Here is a 25,469-nt window from a genome sequence, read left to right on the forward strand (position 1 = left end):
CTGGTGTCTCCGACTTAAAAGTCAAAGTACATGCAGAGAAGCTCCTCTGTAAATCATATAAAAGGTAGATAAATTGTAGTATGATGACAGATAATCAAATTTCCTGCTTAGTTTGTCAAGGAAGGAGACCAAGAGGTGATGCCATCATGGTTTTTGTATGCATAGCATCTAGGTTTAAAGGCTGTTTAAATTAGATGAGAGGTGTAATGATAATGAGTAGCTAAAAGTTATTCCAGGTAAAGTTCACTAAGAAGCAAGATGTTTCTATTATACCATTTACAGCCTTGTAATCTTCCTTGTCTGGGCTGTGGTCCCTAGAAGAAGTAGCTCAGCAGGAATCTCTGGGACCCCCACACAGGAGCCCACATCAGCTGGCAAAAGGTTGCCACGTTTGGTTCAGAGCAAATACGCTCTAAGTAGGAAAAAACAGATGCAATGAGTGAAATTCGTGTCTGCTGGTATCTGATATTCAGAGATGCTGAGATGCTCTTGCAATGTCAAGGATTTAGGGGCAGAACAAGATGAAACTAAAAATAAACTTCTCCAGTTTTTAACAATAACATCACCAATGTAGCCATACAGCCCAGGTACTGCTATGCAGGCTTGCGCCCATGGACGTGCTCCCTTACCTTTAAATGATGTTCATGGTAGATATGATAAATACCACATTAAGAACAAGATTGCAGTTAATACCCATGTCCCCACAGGTGAGATATGAGTCATGCCAATTGGGTGTGATTGCTCCTGATGATTTATAAATCAGCCCTAGGGACATCTTGCCCTCATTCCCTTTGTAGGGGGCCTGCCAAGCAAGGCAGAAAGTAAGGGAGTAAATTGTGTTTCTTCCTGGCATTCTCAGTTTTTGTGCTTCTAAAACTGCTTTAAATATGGGGGTTGGTGTTTTAGGGGAGAACAGCTCCATAAGGGAAAGGAAAAATCCCAAATATTCTTCAAATTCATTATTGAATATCTGGAAGATCATATACCTCAGGTAATGGAATGTATTTGGCAGTCACAGAAGAATATGATTTCCTTACCAAAAGGTCAAAACCCTGTATTTTTAATCACTTCTACTTCTCTATGCTAGTACCTGGAATTATTTTATCTATTCAGTTTGGTGCAGATCTAGCAGATTTAAGTCTACCAACGGTGAGTTGCAAGCTGCTATAAAACCCTCTAAGTACTTTTAGGCAAATAGGATTCTATCAATAGGATAGGCAGAGCCCTAGCTAAAAGTGTTGCAACTCCAAAACACTGAGCATGGTGTTCACAAGCTGTTTTGTAACGTCAGCCTACACTGATTGCTTCTTTCAGAGTCTCTAAGTGTCTTTGGAAACTTTGCATTGCCATTTAGTACCCAGCTGCACACAGGTGTGTCCCTAAAATCCCATACACTGCAAAAGCATCTCAGTACAAAGGGTCATGTAAAATAAGTAGATGTTACAAATCTGTCATTTGAAACGTTGCAGGGAGATGACGTGTCATAAAACTTTCTGAAGGTTATGTTGAACGTCTTGGTCATTATCACTGTCACTAGGAAAAAAAAAATCTTCACATAGAGCAAATGTTGCATGTATAAAAAAAAATCTTGGTTCTTGGAGCAGCAGGGGTCTGAAGTAGTTTGACCTAAAACACATTTGATTTCTTTACCCCAAATAACACTTTGATGTATGTGCTTTCTAAAACCTTAAAATTAAACACTTCATCTTCTGTCATCTGATAACAGTATACATAATGAATTGAACCAGAGGTGCAGAACAGGCTAGTCTGCAACTGAGTTACGCAATACTGTTTTTTTGTGAAAGTACAGAGCTTTCTCAGGTCATCTAAAGAAAATTTCAAAGTATATTAAATAGCTGCGATGCTGCTGTCTACCAGCTCGTTGTGCCAGTCGCGCTTTTCAGTCCTAGAGGTGAGGTCTAGAGAATGTAAAAGATTAAAACTAAAAAACTGATTCCTATAAACTAAAGCTTAAAAAGCGAATATTCTTTCTGACATTTTAATGACATTTCATAATTCCAAAGAAGTACAATTAACTTCCTAGCAGGGTTTTAAAAATTCTACAGATGCATTCCTGTTTTATTTCAATTCTGTAAGATCTAATTTCAGAGTATTGTAACTGTTGAACAAGAACCCACACCATCATATGAAGTGGATTATTTTGTGGTCCCAGAGGAAGGAAAGCATGGGTGGTTGTACAAGAGGGAACAAGAAGAAGCTTCAGGCTTGGGCTTTCTGTTGTTGTGCATTTGTACAATGTCAATACTATATACTTACCATGCAAGATTAAGATTCTTTTGAAGTCTCTAATAGAGCTTTGCTACATATAAGCAGTAATTATTTTTAATTGAAAATTTAAGGGCATATTACCATGCATGCAGTGCACTCAGTGTCCATGACAAGGTTATGAATGACACTTTAATTAAGACTTCAGCATGCCAGTGCCACACCACTACAAGTACTTTTTGTCTGTGCATGAAATTTCACAACATCTTCCCGCAAAATCCCTCCTGCATTTCCAGTGACGGGCTGGATTTTTTCCCACCCAGCCATATTTCTGTCTGAGCCTCATCAGACCTTGCACAACATTTGACGCTGAGCTTTTCCCAGAAGTTATGGCACTCATGCATTTGCCAAACCTTTGGCCTGACCCTGGTGTTCAGGACCATCCCTGCAGCAGGCTTCCAGCTCCTGATTTCCCCCATGGGTGACAAACCCCTTGCATGGGAACAGAATTTGTCTCTTCCCACTTTGTACAGCCACATCAGTGTTTGAGCTCATCACTTTTTGCATCAGCAGAGGGCAATGGGTGTTTGGTTCATCTGAGCCGCTTTTGGTACTTGGTTACGGTGGGAATGAAGGAGACCTTCCCAGCACAGACCAACTCCGCAGCAGTACCTGCACTGGGCAGCCAGGACACTTCCCGTAATTTTTCCTGCTTCTCTGCAAAATGAAGGTTTCATAACTGTTTTTCCTACTGCACTGAAGGTGTTTGTGGTTGTGAGTCAAGATCAGGTGGGTTGTCAGCCAGCCTGGGCAAGCCAGCATTAAATATCTTCTGGCTGGCAGGTGCAACCAGCCTGGTTAGCAAACAAAGTGAACTTCTTCCACGTTGACCCACAGCCCTGGGCCATCCATCACAGCTTCTGAAGCCTTTTGTCCCACACAGCAAGCAGGGAAGCCCCAGGAGGGGCCTGCTTTGGTTTTCATACAGCATGCTAAGATCTCCCAGGCACCACTTGGTGGGGACAGCCACCACATGGGGCTTGCTCCCACCTCACATCTGTCTAGGAAGGAAACTCCAAAACCTGAGCGTCGAGGACAGAAACCACAGAATGTGCTCCTCACGTACTCTCCCAGCTTGTTGCTTTCAGTGCTGATGAGGCCCTTTCACTTGAAGTACTGCTGACGTAAGGGATGTGCTGCTCCCAGACTTGGCCAGGTCTCTTGGCTCCAACAGATGTTCCTGCTCTTCAAGGTTGCAGGAACTTCCTTGGTCATTTTCCCACCCTCCTCTTGCCCCCATGCAAATCCCAGTTGCTTTGTTGTTTGGAAACAGGCCGTCAGGTTATGACCAAAACCCCAGCATACTGTTGTCTAGTCTTTGACTAGCAATTGGTTCCCCAAAGCCAAGCTAGGAAGTTCCTATTACGCTCATGAATTGGTTTGACTAGTTTTTAATGGTAGATCAGTACTAAAAGATAACCTATTTGGGCAGTTTTACTGGGACTGACCCTAACTGACTGGGCTTTCTAACCAAGCCGATGGCCTCACTCCTGCAAGCAGTAGGATGGTGCTGTGGCCGTAGTACTTAAATGTTCTGTACATAAGGGGTTTGATTTTGCTTTGCAATGCATCTTTTCTTGGCATACAGTCTTGCTTTCTTGGTCTCTGAGTGACCGTATCCACTATATTTAGCAATAACCTTGTGTGAAAAAAAAAAAAAAAAAAAAAAAAAAAAAAAAGTAACTCGTTAAATTATAGCAAGTTGGTTTCCTACAAAAGCTGTGCCTCGACAAAGAAGATAACATGATAAAAACCTCAGCCATGAAATTCAGTACATTAACAGAAACGTTGCTGTCAAGAAGCGGAAAATGTGCTTATGTAACCATTATCTGCATTGGCTACAGCTGCAGCTGATGTTAACCACCCCGAACAGTTCATGGAAGCACTACATTAAGAGCTGTTCTCACCAGCGGCTGTCCAAAAGGAGAATTTCCTGAAGCACTGCTCTGACTTCTGGTGTAAGGGGCATCAAGGGGTTAGACTGGGTTTTCACCATTGTTGCCAAGAGTACAGTTATAGCTTGGGCTGTTTAATTGTCCTGACAGGGATTCAGAGCTGGCCTGCTTAAGTAATTAGACCTGTAAGGAAAAAGGGGGTTGTGCGTGGAAGGAGCTAATGCATGCAGTTATAGTGGGCTGCTGCTGCTGCAGTGGAGCTATCGTGTGTGAAGAGCAGCTCTGTCTGCAAAAAATGGTTTCTTCCATCTGGAACAGGAACCCTGGTGCTGCCATGTTTCAAAACAATTCATTTTAAAGGGTGTTTTTTAAGCTAGATAATATATACTAGATATAGCAAAACATGTTTAGAGGTTGTTTTCCAGCCACTGATCCTGAAGTGTCCCACAATCCTAATCGCTGCTCTAAAAAGATGAACGTTGTCACCTCAATTTCACATACAAGAAAACAGAAGGGCCTGGAGCACATTCAGATTCAGTCATGACTTTGCTCCCCTGGAAGGCCCAAGCCTTGGGGAACAGCAGCATTAACAAGTGGCCCTGGGAGAACTAGTCCAAATGTAGCTAAAAGAAGACGGATATGAATACAGCCAATGTCTTTTAATCAAATATTTAGGTGAAAGGATCGTGCTGTCTGGACTTTTCCTCTTTGATTCTTGGAAGGAGCTACCACTGGTCATTGGCAGCCATGGCTAGAGTACTGTATCTTGTAAGACAGTGACCACTTCATAGGACCAGAATTTTCCTGCCTTTGCCCAAGAAGGCACGTTTCCTGCTGCAAAGTCCTCAGAGGGATGCCCCTTGTCAATCTGTGTCTGTTACAAAACCAGCATGCACAAAGGGAAAGAAAACCCACCACACATATAGAGCAAAAGCAAACCCCTCGGCCCTCTGGGGAACATTTGGCAGGCTGAGCCTTTGTAGCACATGTTCCAGACAAATTTACTGAAATTGGTTATTGGTGCAGAGAGTTCCCAATTTAGTAGATCACAGCAAGTTTTTTAAGCTATTAATTATAGACTGCTCTAATTGAATGGCTCTTAAATGACTCGTGAGATTAACTTACAGTGTTTTGCTTATTTTTGCTTGTGCAGCCCAGCAATTTTCCCTACAAGGAAGAGATCATGTCTGTGAACCCCACATGTCTGGTTGTGATTATACTCCTTTTCATAAGCATCATTTTGGCTTTTAAGGTAAGTCCATTACTTGTATGCCATCTACTTCTGGTCATGGGTGAAATGCTCCCTCTGAGAGTCCTGGCCCCAGAGTACACATAGGGAGCTACTGACCAGGCAGTCTGATAGCTGCACAAAGCAAAGTGGTAGGTATTGTGGAAAAAAAAAAAAAAGAGAGAAAATGTTACAGAAGACACGTGAACATGTAGACCCCAATGGAGAAGCATAGTGCTTGTAGGGGGAGCTCATGATGCTTAAATCCATTGAAAGAGTGGACAAGAAAGGGATTGTAGATACAGATTTCTTGTTTTTTTTTTTTTTTTTCAAAGGTATTTGGTAAAGCCTCTCATTGGAGGCTTTAAAAAAAACACAAAACAAACAAACAAACAAAAAACCACCCTGAGAAGTGTGAGAAGTGTAGGGACAAGAGGAAAGGTCTTCTTGTACATTGTAGCTGGGAAATAGAGGATAAAGGTAAATAAGTTTTTACAACCAAACTCCATGGTCTTCATTCACAAAAGATCTGGGAGAGGGAATGAAGATCTAGCGACAACATTTTTTGCAATGTCGCCCAGAATAGGGAAGCAATCAGCTGAGAAGGCTTTGGAGAAGGGTCTCAAGGCTCTGAGTTACTAAGCAATAAAACAGTAGAAAAACCCAATGGTGATATATTCTAAGTAATGGGCACAGAGAAAATACAATCCTGTTTCACAGACACTGCAGTTAACTCTGAACTAAGCATGAGCACCTGAAAAGGAGTCTTGTAGATGTAATAGCACAGGTCCGTGGAAGTACTAGTTTACTTCTCAATTCTGGTCAAACAATTAAATCAATTAATAAGAATATTAGATTTTAATAAAATATCATATATATATAAAACCTGAAATAAAGAAATAAATAGGAAAAAAAAATAAAGAAAGAAAAAAAGAAGTCTAAGGGTTTCTGTGCCATTTGTGATGTTTGCCACACACTGGCATCGTGAAGCACATGTTCACTTCTGTGTGTCCTGTCTCAAAAAGAATGCTGTAGAGCTACAGAACCAGCAGACACAGAAGGAAAGTGATCTGAAGGATGGAAGAGCTCTCATACAAGGAGCAGTTAAATAGATCCAAGCAGACCCTCCTGGGAGTGCCAACACAGAAGACTGTCACATGGGGCAGAAAAAGGAAACGGGGAGTAATTATTTAATTGCTGTTGGTTTGGTGACAGAATAGCTCTTGCTCTTCCTCTGCACATTAGGTTAGAGACATCCTGAAGAGCCAGGACAGGATGTTTCTTCTATACAGCACAAACAGGGAAAGTTATTGTGACCAAAAAAAAGGTGGATTAGGTTATTAGATTATAGAAGCTATTTCTAAATTGGAAGGAAAAGATAAAATATTTTAAGGTGCAGTTGGAAGTGATACTCTTTTTTTTTTTTTTTTTTTTTTTTTTGATTTAGAAATATAATTTAGCCTTCTGGCTTTGTCCATTTATATGTTCACAGCAATAGAGGTTTGTGGTGTTGTTTTTTTTTCACCTTTGAATATAATAAATGTGTAAGTCTGCCAGGTGACACAAGCAACATGCTTTTTAAATGTCTTAGATGCAAGCATCACCTTGCTTTTATCGCAGGCAGGTCAGGTGTTTCATTGAAAAAGTATGACAAAGATGTCTCAGGCTTATAAAATAAATGGAACAAAAATTGGAGTGGCAAAAAATACTTACTATATAAAAAAAGAAATCTCAGAAATTAATAGTGTAAAATAACCATTCTATTTTAAAGCTGCTACCCATATTTTTCCAAGAATATATGTGACTAGTTAGATTGAAGTATTAGTTAATGTTCCATTCTTGTATTCATTCGAGTTCTTTACAGCCAGGGTTATTACAGACTATTGCTTTTCTTAATGTTCATTCTAGCAACACATTATTGTGCAAATGAGTCACAAAAATATGACTCACACAGAAACACATGCTAAATTCCAGTTAGCGTTTTAATTTGGATTTCTTGTGTTTCCAGAAGAGCTGCTATGCAGATTTTTGGAGTCTGCTACATGAAAAGAAAGCTGGACGCTATGAGACGCATCACACTTTATCACTGATAGACTTAACAGATGGCACCAGGTTTATATACCAAAAAGGTGCTGTGCATAAAAATATGCCTGAGCTCCCTCTCCCTCTGGAATAGAGAGAAACCAAAACATTGTAACCTAGGAAAAGCTACAGCAGGAAAAGCTGCGTTCATCTGGTCGGAAACATGAAACAGAATCACATAATTTGTCAGAAACATTTGGCATCAGGACCCTTTTATTGTGGGTGCAGCTACATGCAAATGAAAACACTGTTGAGGAGAAATTGAGATACGGATGTGTCAGACAGAGATACTGTGCTTTGTACATAAGACTGTGAAAAGCAGGGGACAAAGGAGGGCAGTAAGAATGAATGAAAGCCAACCACACACCAGCACTTGTCTTTATAGCCCTCAGGATTCACTTGGATCCCAAGCAGCTAATAGATATTTCAGGTGGATGGATGGATGCATGGACAGATAATTCATGCCAAAGCAGAACCTTTTTCAGAGTAGACCAAAATGTGTTATACTGCTTACCCTGTTTGTCTAGAAGCTGAACCAGAGCTACATACCATGAAATATAGGTGTTTCCTATCTGGCTGAGGAACATCCAGCAGCATAACTAAATGTACTCAGCACTTCAAACGGCACAAAGCCGTTTTTGCACACTGGAACAAGCTCCCCAGGGAAGTGGTCACTACACCGAGCCTGTCTGAATTTAAGAAGAGATTGGACTGTGCACTTAGTCACATGGTCTGAACTTTTGGGTAGACCTGTGCGGTGTCAAGAGTTGGACTTGATGATCCTTAAGGGTCCCTTCCAACTCAGGATATTCTATTCTAAAGCCAACGTGGTGGCTCTTGAATCATGCCCTTCTCCGCATCTGCTTTGGGGAACAGAGCCTTGTTTTCCTCCGCCCAGACCCAGCTGCTGGCACAGACAACCTGAGGCCTCAGCCTCTCCCTCCCCAGCCTGTACAAAGCCCCCCACGCACAAATGAGGTAGAGTCCAGTGAGCACAAACACAACCAAACTAAAGCCTTCCCCCTTGCTGCCCTGGAACTCTGCAGCTGCAGACTGTGGCCTCTTCTTTGCTGGCCGTCCTTTTGATGGAAATTAGGGAGGAAGAGGCAGCTGAAAGGTATTCCAGTTCAGTGAGGCAAGCTGAGTGTCACCCTGGTCCTCGTGGTATACCTGTAAGCTGTGGGGGTGTACTGGTGAGCCTGGGAACAGGACCATCCCTGGTGGTGCTCAGCAGATGGGATAAGGTGGTGCTCACCCTGTTTTGTGCTCACCAGTTCAGACCCAGTGTCTCAGCCCAGTGGATGCTCCCAGCAGGGCTAAGCCATATGAGCCTTCTTATACTCACAAGATACATATTCAAATGTGCTGGTAAGATGGATTTAATTGCAGATTTGATCAGTGCAGCAGCCCAGTGTGCCCCCTCCTGCAGCACTATGTGTGAAATACACGTAGCCAACTGCTCTGGCGTTAGCATTGCTCTGAAGTCTTCAAATATATTGCAGCTTGAGCAGAAATCTTGTGCAGCTAAACATCTGTATGAAAAAAACAAACAAACAAACAAACAAAAACAACAACAACAACAACAACAAAACACTCTGTCAGAGACAGGTTTATAAAGTTTTGACAGTTTCAGTTCCTTTTGGGCTAGTGTCATTTGTCACCATACAAATGGAGGGACCGAAAGCTGGTATGAGGAGGTGCGGTGCCTGTTTCCCTGCTCAGCCCTTCTGGCGTCCTCATCCTCCAAGTGGTGGTGGCATCACCGTGCTCCTCTGGAGTGGGGGCTGCTGCCCCAAAAGAAGTCTGTCAGCAGCCTGTGTTGTGCTGTGCGAAAATACCTCTCAGGGTGCATTGGGCGTTTACACTGGGTCGACTATCGCCAACTCTAAGGTGTGTGCTGACTGGAGGCCTCTTCACCCCAGGTGGCTGGAGCAGGCCACCCCTCTGAGAAACAGCTCATGCATCCAGGTGGGCTGGGAGGCAGAGAGGCTGTGTGTGCACATCGTGGGGATAAATGGGGCTTATTCAGCACACGTAGCAGAAGGAGAGAATTCAAAGATAAATCAAGTAGCTTCTCCCTGACAAGGCTGCGTTATCTGAAATGGAGCTTCCCTTGCTTTGGATTTGAACAAAAGGAGCATAAAGACTGGTTTGCAAACAGGTGGCCTTGCTGTGCACGGGTTTCTTATGAAGATGGGCTGTGTCCCCAAAAGAGTGTCCTGCATTCAGTACTCTTCTCTGTACAGGCTCACACCTTTCTCAGTGCCTGGCATCTGAGTGTCAAAAGCTACTCAGCTACTTATTACCATTTATTATTAACAACAGTGTCACTGTTACTCAATTCTGGGAAAAAGAAAAAAAAGCTGTAGTTCTTCATTTACACGCCTCTACACCACTGGTTCCAGTAACCTGTGTCAGGTTGACATAGCCCACAGCTCGGGGTGCAGAGCCAGCCTGCCTTGCCCTTAGCACTCAGCTCGCTCCAGACTTCTGTCATCCTCCCCATTTGATAGTAGAAAGTATTGTCAAAGCCCGTGACACCTCCACGTCATCCAGGATCTGTCATTAAGAAGAGGAAGAAAACTTACTGGATTTCAGCCAGCTTGGCTTGGGTAGAAAAAAAAAAACACTCTTCCTGATCTGCAGGCAAGCAATCTGTGAGTCTTGTGGTGTCCTGAGAAACACAGCTCCTGTGTGACAGCTCTGGGGAGGGAGGAAGCACAGGGCAGCTGAAGAGGATAAGAGGCTTTTGGAAGGTCATCAGTGCAAGTGAGTCACAAAAATATGACTCACTCCGAGAGATACACATGCAAATCCAATCAGCGCTGGCAGTTCAATTTGCACACAGTAGGTTTGTGGAAGGACTGCTATGCAGAGCCCGCTGAGTAAAAATATAATCTGGGTGCTATCAAATCATGTTGTTCACCTCATCACTGTCGTGTGTGGCTGTGTGGGAAGCAGAAAGCTCCACAGGGAGCTGCTTAATCCCACCAGCCTTGTCCGTGGCATGCTAAGGATCTGAGTCCTGCTCCTCCACGTGTTCTTGCCTCCTGTCTTCCATCCAGCCACTTTGCTCCTTGCTGCTGGCTAGACTGGAACCTCTCCTGCTGGCAGAGGAGATGTGAGCGTTTTGCCTAACCAGTTATAAAAGAAGTGCAGACTCCTAGCTCTTTGCCAGGCAGACTCCTAGCTCTTTGCTATCTGGAGCCAAGTGAGCTCCAGGAAAAATAACACAGAGAAGTTTATGGTCCTGCGGTAGGAATATTGCTGCAATAACTATTTTTTTTATATATATACTGTAAAAAAAAAAAAAAAAAAAAAAAAAAAAAAAGTATTTGCAATAAGGATTAAAAGGATAGAAGTAATTTCAGATTTCAGTAAAAACTTGTACACTGGCAGTTTTCTCTGGTCAGGCAAGAATAGGAAGACCAAAGACTATTCCGGTCATATGGAATACGTTGATTTAATCTCAGATGAAGTGAAAAGGAGTATTGAAACTATGCATGTGATGAATGGAGTCATCACATAGTCACCAGCTAGGCTTCCAACCACAGGACAAGGAGAGGTTCCTGTAATTTTATTGATGATATTTCAGTCGCCAGCTTGCTTGTGCTCTTTCTACTGGGGTTTGATTCAGCTTTCTGAAGACCACTGCCACTCTGTGATAATACTTAAACAGCCTTACCATGGAGGAATCTAGAACGTGTTTCTGTTTATTTTTTCTATTGTACCTGAGGCATTCTGCATCTTCAACACCTTCTCTGTTTTGTCATGATCTGACTTGTATGCTCATTTTACATTGTAAACCTCACCCCTGCCGGTGTGCAACATCCTATGCAGAGCAGCGAGGTGTCTGACTGAACTCACATCTCTCTGTATTTAGAGAGGCATGAGAAAGAAAGCTTGCATATATGACCTGCTCATTTAAGTAAAAGAGGGGTTAAAAGGTATCGGATCACTTACAGAATCCCTGCACAAACTTATAGTCACTGCAGCAAGCAAAGTGACTGTCCCAAGCTTCTCCCAGGCTCATATTCATATTTATATTAGTATTTCTTTTTTTAAATACCCTGGTTTGTGCACAGAGCCCTGAAGAGCATGACTCACTCCACACTACTCTGCCTGCTCTTTCTACTCCTTTGTTCCTTCTATCACAAGACTGAGGCGAGCACAAAATTTACAAGGTGTCGTGGAAAGATTCCTTTATGTTATGGCCTTTCATAGAGGCACAGAACAAAAAGATAGGAGGCTGAAATTTCTCTAGCAAAAGAAAGTTTGATAATCATATATTTTTTTTCCTAGTAATTAGCTTGTTTATTTGTTTTCATGGAGCTTGAAGTATTTACATGTATGCTCCCCTTCTGTTTTCAATGTCAAACCAGAGCTCTCAACCAGTCCAGGTTCAAGAATTTGCACAAACCTATGGCAGGAAATTTTATATGGCTTATCTGCTGCACAGAATGATAACTGCCTTCTCTTTGCAGGGTTACTTGATAAGCTGCGTGTGGAACTGTTACCGATACATTAACAGCAGGAACAACTCGGATGTGTTGGTGTACATTACCACCAATGACACTGCGGTAAGGATGTTAGACCACAGAGAAAATGTTTGTCTAATATTGTGCTAATATGTCTATTTTCTATTAATTTCTGAATCCTTAGTTAGCCATCTTCATTTCTTTGAGGGTCCTCATCTGCTGGTTATGTTTAGACTTGAGTTTTACTGACTTGGGGTGCTGTTGTTGCTAAAAGTACTGGTTTTATTTTATGCACAGTCTGCTAAAGAATCTGTGTTAGGCATAAACTACAGCTGATCTCATGGGCCCAGGAATGCCCCCAGCCCTGAACTCTCCAGCTGTGTGATAATCTCATGTTAAGACGTGAGATGGCAAAGCCCCCACTGTTGTGTGGGATGAAATGGGTCATTTAGCCTGGAAGGCCACACCATGGGATGCCACAGCTGGAACTGTGGTCAGTTCAGGGACTGATTAGGACCCAGAGATGCCATGCTCTACACCTGCTGTGAAATGTGAATTTAGCTACAGAAGCTGTGATTTAGGGCACTCATCACTCAGTGTAGTGCTTTGCACCATCACAGAGAGGATCTAAAAAGCAACACAGGTTCAGTGATTCATCTCCCAGCACACAATGGTTTTGTAAAGTAAGGAGACAACGAAACAAAAAGCAACATGAGAGAAGTGAATAAACAGATTTTAACCACAAAGGATGGAATATGTCAGTTCACTTTATAGTATCCTAGTGCTGACATGCATACATGCAGGGTGCTACGGCTAAGCAAAGTCTTGCTGGTTGTAGAAGGCACTGAATGAATGCATTCCCTGGAAAGAGCTAGTTCTGCTTGCAGTGATGTCTGTGGAGCTGACCCACACTGAGGGCAGTGTGTCAGATCAGTCCATGGGTGACACCACTGGTTTATGGAATGAGTTTATGTAAATTTTATCTTTACATAATTTATATAACTGAATGACAGCTGCACGATCGTGGTTCTTGGGATCATCTAAAATTTCAGGACTGCCCTCCTCAGGTTTTCCAGAAGTGTGGGTGGTCTCCACATGCTGAGACATTAGATCAACAACTTAAAACCATGACAATGAGGGACTCCTGCGTGGATTCAAGGGCTAGAAAACTGCTTTGACGTGAAAGCTGTAATTCTCACATGATCACTTGTGTTCAGCATCTGTAGTTCTAAGAGAAGCATAGGAAGTTTTACAGGCTACGATCAGAACTGGTAATCAGGAAATTTAAGTATAAAAATACGGGTTTATTGAAAGCTAAGACATATATGTACATTTTTTTCACATACTTTATTTACAGGAATCTACTTTGAGTAAAAGCAGGAGTTTTCTGTGAAATAATTTCGATAGCTCTTTTGTTCAGCCTGTAGGTCATTGTAACTCATCTTCAACCATTGCTAACTACAAAAACCACAGCACTGGCAGGCTCAGCAGTGGGAGAATGTCAGCTGAGCTATCAAGGAAACTAAATTTACCAAGGCTTTTTAAATCCTGTGTTAAAAACACATGCTCCACTGCTTCCTTTACAAAGCAGAAGACTTTGGTTTTCACGCATGCGTGGCTATGAGAACTTATCTCAGTACTTTTGTGTTCACTATAAAATTATGTGTTTAATTACCAAAGTAATCTAAGATGCCTCCTCATCTTTAAATTTCTTGTGAGTGTTTCTGTGGGGAAAGGAAGCCCTTTTACCCTGTTTTACATATGGCATATGCTTGCATTGAGTTCAGTTTAACTTTGCTTATCTTGATCTTACAAGACAGCTACAGCACAGGCAGGTTTTGAGAAAGGCTGTGTGTCCCTGGCTAGTGCCCTGACCATTGGACTTGTCTTCCTTCCCCAATATTTACATTCTCTTCATGTGAACATAGCCAGAATCTGTTGCTTTCAGCTACAACGTATATGTTGTTCATTCCTTGTAAGTTCAATGGAATGATGTTAGGTCAGGTCCTGTAGAAAGTGCTGTGTGGGAATTTCTCCACTAACCATCTTCTTCACCACAAAATTCTGGTTCAGGAGTACAGAAAGGCACAGGAGCAATGCCACTGGAGAAGAGTTTCTCAGGCCCTGCCGGAGAGGCAGGAAGGGGGAGAGTCACTAACAGCCTGGTTTTTGAACTCATTACTTGGGATGGAGGCAAGCCTCATGCAAAGCCATTTCTGATGGCTTCTCTCCAACAAGGATAAGTTCCTTTACCTCCAGGTGATGCAGTAACTCTCCACCTCTTGCACATCTTTCCCTGACAAACTCCATGGATGCCTGCCAGTGCCCTGCACTTAGGGATGTGATGGAGGAGCTGATGTACTACTAAGCAGCCCTTCTTTCTTATGTTCAGTGTTAAGCTTTAGCAAGGAACAACAGAGTTTGTAGAGTTAAATATTCATCCTCTTCCATTTTGAATCAAAAGATTGTTTTTCCTTCCCTTCACCCCCAATCTAAGGACAGAAAAAGTTTTTTTTTTTTTTTTCTTTTGATGCATAGGCTGAAAGAGATCAGCAAAAATCCTTTTTCACATAATTTTTAAAAAGTGAACTCAACACAATTGGAAAAAAGTGGTTTGAAAACAAAGTGTGGAAGAATAGGGCTTAGAAAGTCGAGTGCTGAGGACCTTTGAGAGTTTAGGATTCTTGAGGAAGCCTCATAAAAATTTGAAATGTTCTGATAGGTCACTGCTGTCTGCTGAATTCCCTCAACACTCAAGTGTATTTATGTATGAAACAATGGGTTTGATGATAGGAAACTTCTTTTGGCAAGGCCCTTTACCCCAACATGCTTTTCAATTACAAACTACAAGTTTCTGAAAAAATGTGGGTCAATCTCTGCCCTCTACTTCAAAAGAAATGTATAATTTTTAGAATCAAACATGCTGCCTGAATTCCAGCAGAGCTGTAGGTCCTAGCTGTAGGGCAGATTCTTGTATTCAGGGATTTTTTTTTGTACATACTTGTCACTAGCACTAGCTAAAAGAATAACAATCCATACAAATGGAAGTAAAAATCTGAACTTAAATATGGGACTAGGCATAATAGCTACATTTTAATGTAACAAGGTTTAAATATGTCCTGATACTTCTAAAATCTAGAGATCAGGTCCCAGCTATTATTTCCTGATATCCCCTGTGCTATATACAAGGTATAAGTAATGCCTCTTATCTATATGCTGCACCCAAGATTATTTTTGAAGTTATTAAGTTTTCAATTGCTAGACATGGCATTACCAAAAACATTTGGTACTTCATAAAGACCAACTGTATGAGGTTCAACAGCACCAAGTGCCAAATCCTGCACTTGGGGCACAACAACCCCATCCAACACTCCAGGCTAGGGTAGAATGGCTGGAAAGCTGTGCAGAGGAAAGGGTATGGGGGTGTTGGTCAATATCTGGCTGAATATGAGCCAGCAGTGTGCTCAGGTGGCCAAGAAGGCCAACAACATCCTGGCTTGTGCCAGGAATAGTGTGGTCACTAGGACTAGGGAAGTGATTGTCCCTTTGTACTCGGCTCTAGTGAGGCTGCACCTCGAGTACTGTGTTCAGTTTTGGGCCCCTCAGCACAAGAAGGACATGGAGGTGATGGGGCATGTCCAAAGAAGGACAAGAAAGCTGGTGAAGGGTCTAGAGAACAAGTCTTTTGAGGAGCAGCGGAGGGAACTGGGGTTGTTTAGTTTGGAGAAAAAGAGGCTCAGGGGAGACCTTACTGTATTTTACAATTACTTTAAAGGAGGTTGTAGTGAGGTGGCCTTCAGGCTCTTCTCCCAAGCACCGAGTGATAACATGAGGAGAATTGGCCTCAAGTTGAGACAGGGGAGGCTTAGCTTGGGTATTAGGAGAAATTTTTTCACTTCAAGGATTGTGTGGCATTGAAACAGGCTGCCCAGGGAAGTGATTGAGTCACTGTCCCTGGAGGTCTTCAAGAAAAGTGTAGATGTAGAACTTAGTAGCATGGTTTAGTGGTGGATTTCAGTACTAGGTTAAAGGTTGGACCAAATGATCTTAGAGGTCTCTTCCAACCTGAACAATTCTATGATTCTGTTTAATATGGAGTTTAGATATAGACTGGAGCATGGGTTTGTTTACTGTGAAATTTGAAAGATCTGGCTTATGTATTAGCATGATTAGAAATTCAAAATCTCCCTGCAGTTACATAAATACATGTATATTCAATGAAGCTAAGAAATTTACTGCTACAAACATTATATTACTTTGTCTTACAACTAATTTGGTTGAGCTGTCTTTGAAAAATATGTTAAAAATGACATGTACCTTATTTCTATTGTTATTTGCACTCAGGAAAAATAAGTGTCAGTAAGAGATCAATAACAAATCATCAGCAAACTCATCCTTGCATTCAAAATTCAATGCACCAACAGGATTTATCCTGAAAATGGAAAAAAAAAATGGATAAACCGATGTTCTCTAATAACTACAATTACAGAAAATTAAATTGCCATAGAAAATAGCTTGAATTACATTTGTGTTATGATTGCTTGATGACTGCTGTGTGCCACATTTTGAAGGGACACCCATGCCTGTTGCAAGAGAAGACACGTCAGCTATTGTATTTATTCTTATTTATTCTCTGGTCTATTAAAATCTTGGCAAAATCAAATTCTTCAATGTTCTATTGGCAGATAAATATGAATTTACTTATAGCTTCATAAAGATAATTATTTTCCCTCTTCTGATGTTTGAACAGGGAGTTGCCTGTTCTACTGGCTTGAAAATATATCTAAATTCCAATTTAAATGGAAATATAAAATTAATGCCTGAGATTTTATTGAGAAAAACAATCAAATCCATACTAGCTGGGATATCATGACACAAGAGGTAAAAAGGGTCCATAGTTACTTTCTGGCTGCACCAGCTGTGAACCCTACTGAGATGATTGGATTACAGGTCCCGTTCTTACAAAAGGAGGAAACGTCTTTATTATAAAGCAACAGTATTTTGTTCAAAAGAGTAAGAATCTGTGATTTTATTTAAGTGGCTCTCCAATCCAGCAAGTTGTTCTGAAAATAATAACCGGATTATCTTTTGTTTTACTGCATTTCTTAATTTACCAGTGGCAAAACACATAAGCACACCTGCATATCGCATCCAAAAGTGGTTAGAAGAATGGACAATTCCTTAAGCACAGTAGCGTGGGCTTGTTTCTTGTTACTTACTTGCTCCTTGACTCTGTGCGTTTGGAAGTCCTTGGTGGGTCTCACAATGAGTTACTCCATTTCTATCTAAGAGCAAGCCCATCAAGAATCTGAATTCATGTTGAGAGTGAATAGGTCTCAACAGCAATACTCCTTCATCTTCTTGGCTGGCCTTATGGTGGAAAGCTACAGGTGTTACCTTCCAAGAGACAAGCTTTTGGCTTGTCTGCCCTCACACAGAAGTGCTCTGCCAGTCCTGGTCACCAATACTACCATGCATATGCTGTACCTTCTTCTCTGACAATCCTCCAGAGATCCCCACTGCAGAAATACTTTAATTTTTAAAATATTCAGTTGTCTCCCTCTCTTCCTATTTATTGTCCAATTCTTGCTCCACTAAAAAACATAAGAATAACTTCAGTGTGGACTAATTTGGTGGGAAAATTCACAGTGCAGGAATTTCCAGTTAGTTCTCCCTGATCAAACTGTTTCTTATAAATAACACTCATAGATCTGAACTGTAAGTAACCTGATAGCTATAGTTATTAGCTCCCAGATAATCTGATTTTTGTCACTCAGTGTAAGTGGTTTAAGCCGTAATTTTTGCAAGCGTGCCATCTGGAACAAACAAGCATTCTTCCCTGCTGCTGGCTGTAAATGGGATGCTCACATTACCCCTGTGAGGTGAGACATCTTCCTTCTGTGGCCTTCTAAGTTCAACACCAGAGCTGTGTACCCAGCTTGGCTCCATGAACAGTGTGTGTTATGGGGTGGGGGCACCAGCTGGTGCTGGGCTGGGGAACAGCCAGGACCCCAGCCAAAGGGAAGACATGACCCTGTTATGTGCCTGGGGTTGGTAATGGCAGGACCTGGAGATCCAGCTGTGTACCTTAGTCACAGAAGCCTCAGGGTTGCTCGAGAATATGTTATCATCTCACCCCCCTAAGCTTTATTCCAGTACTGTAAGAGATTTTGGCATGGCAGTAAGGTGGCTCCCACGCAACGAACCATAATAACCTGAAGGTTGCTTTTTCTACTTTCCCAATCTGGGATTGCTTTTTCCTGCCAACTGCTTCGAGCACTCCATGGATGAAGATCAGTTTTCTACACCGATTTAAACTGTGACTGCAGTGCCATGGAAATGACTGTCCAAATTGGAAAAATTGCCAAGTTATGAGTGTGGAGGATTACCCAAAGTTAGACATTTTGTTCTCCATAGGAGGAATGGCTCCTTTGTGCTCTTGGACAACTGGGGAATTTCATTATTTTATTTTTAACACTCACCATAGCCAATCAGTGGAAGCCAATCTGGTCATGCTGCCAGCGAGGATAAAATATAAAGCTGTAAATCTTTCCTCAAATTGGGATTTAGATTCTTATGTACTTTATCAAATTGCTTTAAGGATCCTATCCGACATACGTTTATCTGTAACAGTTAATAAGTTACTTGGTAAGTTATTCATTTTTGGTTTTGTCTTCAGCACAGATACATTCCTTTTGTGGACATGACATCAACCAAGTAGTCTGAAATTAATCTGCTAACACTATTCTTTTGTTTGTTCTCCCTTTCCCAGAGCAACAGGGACCCATTTGAGAAGTGCAGAGTTAGGTCTTTCATTCCTACTGGATGATTCCTCTGAGCAGAGGCAGGAATATTCTTTGGTGAGGTTGGAAGAGCCATTCTTTGTGTTACTGTCTTATTCTGCATGTGTGGAAGGTGATTAGTTTGTGTACAGAAGGAGAGAAGGATCTTTAGACTCTTTCCAATTAAACAGACAGAAGTGTGAGTTGGAGCCCAGAGGCAGACAAACTGTGCCCAAGAGTTCTTGTTTCTGATAGGCTCTTTGGGACCTGTTATTTCCAAATACTGAGCCAGTTTTGAGAGAGTACGTGTCTGAGTTCAAGGTACCTTTGAGAAAATTCCTGCTTTAAAGGTATTTTCCATAACGCGGCATAAAATTCCTAGAAACTTGGCAATGCTCACCAAGGAGTTGGTCTTGCATGGTGGTTCGTATGCATACCGTTATGGCTGGGCCACTGCATCAGAGGCATCTTTTTCCACTGAGTAGTAACCATGAGCATACTTTGAAGTGAGCACACACCACAAATGAATACCGCTGCCGTGACTCACTCTCTGAGCCCTTCTCAGAGCCTTCAGCTGTGTGCAGGCAGAGGAGTTCCCACCTTCCCTGGTGGAAACTGTCTGATAAAGCCTGCAAGAGGGAAAGCAGGAGGCAGAGAAGAGGAAGAAGAAGCAGATGCAGGGAAAAAACACACAGTATATAAACAGAACTACCAAGCACTTGAAATAAAGGTGGTAATTAGCTACGTGTAATAGTCGGCATGAGATCTGGAAGTATCATTTAAGGGCTGGATCTGTTTCTCTTCAGAATGGCTCTTATACGCTCGAATTGTGAGTTCCCACAGCAAAGTCTTTAATCAGAGAATCTTCAAAGGGCTCAAGTCCCACGTGGATGCCAGCATTCACGTCTCTCTCATGTGTGCGTGCGCTTCCTCTTCTAATTGATTCTGAATTGCAGGAAAGTATCCTAACAGTCTGCTTCTGCCAACAAACATCTATACAGCTGCTCCAGCACTTCACTTTCTACCTGAAGTCTCATCCTTTGTCAGTTGTCCTTTAATCTTAATGAGGAGATTGTGTTGCTTTTTTTTTTTTTCAGCCTTTCACATCTTCATATCATCTATACGCAGCTCTTTCTTCCACTGCTTCCTTGTTTATGCAAGGATTTTCTCTTAAATTCCAGCATTCCCTGAGGTCAAAATTGCTTCATGCTGCCTGCTTGCTCTGTTTCTTAGGGCTACTTGCTAATCACACTTTTTGTTACAGGTCTCACCTATTACTTACTGGCTGATGTTAGAAGCCAGCTGTGCTGCTCAGACAGGCTATTAATGGTGTCAATTTTGGGGCAAATGCCCTTTAAAGATTAAAAATAAGGCTTACAGAACATTTTCAATTGTCATTACAGTCATTACACTTACACTTACATTTACATTTACATTTACTTAGAAATCGAATTACAAATAAAAACGCATGTTTATCTATTTTCCCCAGTGTAATTTAAAAGTAAATAAATAAATAGATATCTAGAGCTGTTTGCAACTCAAATACCGGAATTACTCTAACACATGAAAATCAGTAAGAAGTTTGATACAGAAAGAGATAAATCTGTTTTCACTGTTCATAATTAAATTTGAAAAGACATAACATAGAGATGTGTAATTTGAATCTTTCAAATCTTTTTCAATTTACTAATTAGGAGTGTTGCAATGTAGGAAAAAATACAGAGTGTTTATAAAGTTGCAGAGTTTCTTTACAGACCCCTTTTTTTCCTAACAGGCTCAATTCATTACCATCTGGCGGCTGCTGTTTTGTGGGCTTGAAAAAATGAGTTGACGTCCTAGGTATAATTCTGAGGATATGTATCAGTGCGGCTAAAGCCGATGACAGCTTAAATCCTTATTGCCAAGGATATATGGGTGTACAAGCTGAGCCTTGTGTGAGTTTTCCAAGACAGGCTCGAGTTGTAGTTACACTGTGAGATGAAGCAGGGGAAAGCCTGAATCCACCCCAGCAGTATTGTTCAGACCGGAAAGTGCAGCAGGATGCGAGATGCCAAGCCCTGGCAGCGGTTAGACATGTTGTGGCTCTCCAGCCACAGAACTGGCCCATGCTGGAAGCCCTGCTCCTCTGCTAAGCTGCCTTTCATCTTTAAAGCTAGTTCAGCCTTTGCATCACACCCCTTTGCACAGTGCGAGTCAGGTCATAGCCAAGTGGAGGAGCAACTCTTTGCACGTCCCAGATATTTTAGCCCCGAGCCTCTGTGCCAAAACTCACCCATCACCCTAAGCTATGTAGATACAGAAATAACATCCTCTGAAACTTGGGTGGGAGGGAGCTGCTGTCGCCGGCAGTTCAGTAGGTGGCATTGTTCTCCTAGAGATTGCGCTGAGGCAACGCTCAGCACCATATCACGGAGGAGTACACGCAGCTGCGGCTGTTTTGCCGAGGGTGTGACAACAATCCAGAAGGCTGACTTCCTGCAGTTGTTAGCTTCTGGTGATTTCTGGACCGTTCTTCCAGTCTGCCTTCGTTTTCCGTAAAGGCGATAGCTTCCAGTAGAGCAACTGCTTTCTTCCCAAGCCTCCCTCAGGACTCTTTATGGACGTAGGACTTCCTCCACTGCAGCCTGCCCTGGGCTGCACAGCGCTTACGGCCTCAGTCCTTTGTCTTATGAGCAGTGAGAAAAGCAAGGTCTGCTTTAATTGAACTCCGTGACAAACCCTCCTTAACTCTGGAAAGAACAAGGCTGAGCTGTCAGTCGTATGCCAAATTTAGATGTGAAAAAAATCATGAGAGCTTCTGTTTGACAGGTGCTTTACAAATGTGATTTACTAACATTAACAGATTTCCACATAAACATACAGCTTTTCCCTCAAGCTGTCAGTTCATCACCTTTCATGACACCAGTGCTTTGTAGTTTTAACACAGCATTACAATAATTCTGTTATAAACAAGGGAAACATTCAGCTTTCACTAGGAAGTGCCTACATGCACTGTGTAATATATAAATATATATATATATATTAATAAAAATAGTAATTAGTGAAAAATAATCGTGGAAGACAGAAGTAGGCATCTCAAAGTCCCATGTCTTACTGTCCCCAGATGTTATGATGAGATTTCTACCCCAAATTTTACAATTGGCCCATCTCTCTGTTGTGGTGCCACAGACCCTTGTTCAATCACCCCACATCCCTAGGCAGATAGGGAGGGAAAAATGGTCCATCTGGTGAGATGGAGATAAAATGGAAGCCTTTCCAGCAGTATCTGTAATGCAAGAACGTCTCCCACAAGATCACCACGCCTATTAAACAATTTGGCTGCCCTGTGTGAGCTATTTATAGGTTCCCATCTTCTTAACTCTTGAGTGGAAGCAAAATGTAATCATACGAGGAGACAAGGTTGGAGATGCATGTTAGTAATTAAAAAGTCCATCAAAAGATTAGTGTGCTCTCACAGCCTCTGCACTCAGGATGACACACCAACCATTTGGTACACAGAGTTGTAATAAGCTTCTCCAAGTCATCAGTACTGGTGACATGCAGTCAAGTACCCCTTAGGAATCATATATTCATCCAGCAAATGCTCATTTTGAAAGCAAGAAGGATGTGCTCTGTCCGCACAAGATCATGATGCACGGCAGGAGGTGCAGCAGAAGAGGGCTGGCCAATGTGTAGGAAAGGCTTTTGTGGCCTGAGGTGAACTATCACTCCGTGCCTTTGAATGGGGAGGGTAATTACACCATTATTCTGGATGACTTTTATGAGGTTGCACACGATGAAAAAAAGACAATAGTTTCCTCAATCCAATTTTCTTCCCACGCAAGAGCAATCACAATCTGTCCCTAAATTTTGCTGTGTCCTAGTAATATATACATTTATTCATCTATCTGTAGCGCTGGAAACATTGTGCTGCTTCATTACCAAAATCCATAAACTCATGTAAAGTAGCAAAACAGTGTCTTAGAGAGCTGGTGGCTTGGAGTAAATAAGCAGTTTGGGGAAAAGAAAAAAAAAAAAAAAAAAAAAAAAAAAAAAAAAAAAACACAAAACAACATACCAACTCTAACTCTGTACAGATGATTTTTCAGCATTGAGGCCTACTTTTTGTCTGAATGGAATTATGAACTATCTCAGAGCTATTCTGCTTCCAGTTAGTCCATCTGTAATCATTCTAGTGTGGTTTCTAATGGAAATGCACACATATAAACATACAAACTTCCCGTCCATGTCGAGAGGAAGGTTTCCTGGGATTTATTTAACAAATAACGAATCATGAAATGCTTAAACAAATCGTAATTAACTAGCACGTTTGGGGCAAACTTTTCAAGCAAATGCAGCTGTAAATAAAGCAAAGAAAAACATTTCCTATTTGATATTAAATATTATTTGGCTCTGACATAAAGCTCTGGCCCTATATCCAGGGCTTTTTAAACTGGGGATAGGGGAAGGAGAAGGCAGATGGGAAGCTTTTTTGTAAACATAGCTCTCGTAACTTTTTTAAAAACAGTTCCTTTGATTGCACTCATGTGACCAGGGCAGCCATTTACACTGTAAACAGGCACCTTGAAAGCAGATACTTCTAAGCAGCAGAGAAAAAGAATTGCTTCCACAGGGCTGTTGATCTCATCTGGAAGAACACAGCTAACACGGGTCAAGTGGGAGAAAGTGCCTGGTCCTCTCTTGAGCATGGAGAAAGCTTCATTCAGGTGGAGGTCAGCTCCCTCCTCAGCACCCCTCCTGCTTCTCTAACTTGCCTGATCTTGACCTTGCCAGCCAAGACCTGTCCATATATGCCTGCACTGCTCCGTCTTCATTTCTTTTACTGTTACCTCTTGCACTTCTCTTCCTTCAATATCCACCACTAATCGCTGCGGTCTGCATGGACCTCTCACCTCATCCAGCAGAGCTGTCCGTACATGTACATGCACAGCTGCAGCTAAAAATGCTAAGCCCTACTTCTTTCTCCAGTGCTTACCCTGTATGAAACTTTTAATAACTGTTTCTTGCCTTAGAATTACCCATATTTTTCCTGGTTCTCCACTCTGAGGAAAAAGCTCTTCACCAGAAGGCTGCCAGTCTTTTCATACAGTCAGTGTAAAGTGTGTTTTCATGCTCATGGGTTAAAAGGCTTTTCCCTGAATTCTTAGCGGATTTAGTTTTAATACTTCCTGATTCAGTCAATCTCTCTCTCTTGACAATCTCAGTGTGTGTAATCCATTGTTCCTCCAGGCCAAATTGTCCATCCAGTTATATTTTCACCCTAATCTGCTAGGTATGCTAATAATCACCCTAAAAGCTCATGTTACCTCGTTTTAATTTTACATTTTCTTCTGTCATACTCAAAAACAAAGCAAGGAGACAATCAAAAAGCACACATTACCAATTTGACAGGAAAACATTGCAAAGAGAGAATCGTTCTCATCCTTTTCTGTGTGCAGAGTGAAGCGATAGGAAATGCAGAATCTGCTTTCCCCAGGTGACCTTCATAATATTTGTCTCCAACACGAGGAGAGGGCTGTTGGGATTATCTTGAACCGGACAGGTCATGTCAGCAGCCTTCCCTTCAGAGCTGTTTGTCGGCTGTCTGCTCACTCCACTGCAGCTGAACGTGGTTTAGGTTGCGGTTAATGGCTTCTCATGGCACCGCAGCTGTGGAAGGAAATCCCTCTCCCCTTGGCCGGGTGAATGACAGGAGAGCAGAGACGTGAGCATGGAGTTAGACAATGTGATTGCACACCGTGAAACCCACTGTGGACCACAGAACAGTAACACCTGTACATTCATCAATGCCGTGCCTCCGTCGGTACAAGTGGGTGCTGGGTCTCACGCTGGGATTACTGAGATGAAAGGAACCCAGAGCAGAGGATTTTTGCAACTAGGCTTGTGTGGCTGGAGGCTTCATATTGCAATCAAGCTGTCCCTGAACCTGATGCATCAGCCCTGTGCGACATCGAGGAGAAATTTTATCCTGAATTTGGAAAGGAAGTGGAAAAAAAAAAAGGCTAGCCACAGTAGGGAAGACCTTCAGTAACTCTTTATTTCAGCCCGCAGCTGTGCCAGCACTCCTCCCGTCAGCACACCGGTGCTGCATGTTGGGCAGAAGTTCCCGGACGAGGAAATTCCTGTGGTTCAGCACTTTTACCCATGACTTGGTCCAACAACACTCTGGTGAATCCTGCCTTGGCTCTGCCATACTCTCCATCACTTTGTGGTTACTCTCCCTCCCTTTTTAAGTAAACAGAGAGAAAGGCCTGTACCCATTGACACTCTGTACATCAGCTGCGTGACAGAAAATCTCCTTTTGCCCTCTTTTTCCTCTCTGTGTATCTGCATGGGCCTCCTGTAGGGATTCTTGTTAATGGTCTGGGTGTCTGGGATGCAAATGTCACTTCTGCAGGAGACTGAGAAGTGCTGCACACATAGCTGTGGTGGAGAGTGTGGGGTAAACATTTCTAGGCATAGGTCAAATATCTAGCAAATATACATTTCGTTTGTAAGTATTTCCACAATTTAGTCCATGTTTCATACAGTCATATGCAAGTTTCACCCAAGAGAGTTTTAAATCTGTCTTTAGGTCTGGAACACTTTTCAGGATGTTTCAAATAATGTGCCTGTTTTACAAATGTGAAATCCTTCTGCAACCAAGTCAAACAAATTGCTAAAACTCAAAATGTCAGAGACAGGACCAGGACTGAATTGCAGTAGTGATGACCCTAAT

The 25,469-nt window shown here is 42.1% G+C and overlaps 1 protein-coding gene across 1 annotated transcript in view; it reads left to right on the plus strand.

Annotated features, from left to right (window-relative positions):
• The window catches only part of LAPTM4B (lysosomal protein transmembrane 4 beta), a 60,938-nt gene that overhangs the window by 27,574 nt on the left and 7,895 nt on the right, over nucleotides 1-25,469 (plus strand). Inside the window, exons 5-6 of the mRNA XM_032181151.1 lie at nucleotides 5,335-5,433; nucleotides 11,976-12,071. Coding sequence (XP_032037042.1) covers nucleotides 5,335-5,433; nucleotides 11,976-12,071 — 195 coding nt within the window. The remainder of the gene's footprint in view (nucleotides 1-5,334; nucleotides 5,434-11,975; nucleotides 12,072-25,469) is intronic.

Source organism: Aythya fuligula, chromosome 2, assembly GCF_009819795.1.
Source record: "Aythya fuligula isolate bAytFul2 chromosome 2, bAytFul2.pri, whole genome shotgun sequence".
Lineage (NCBI taxonomy): Eukaryota > Metazoa > Chordata > Aves > Anseriformes > Anatidae > Aythya > Aythya fuligula.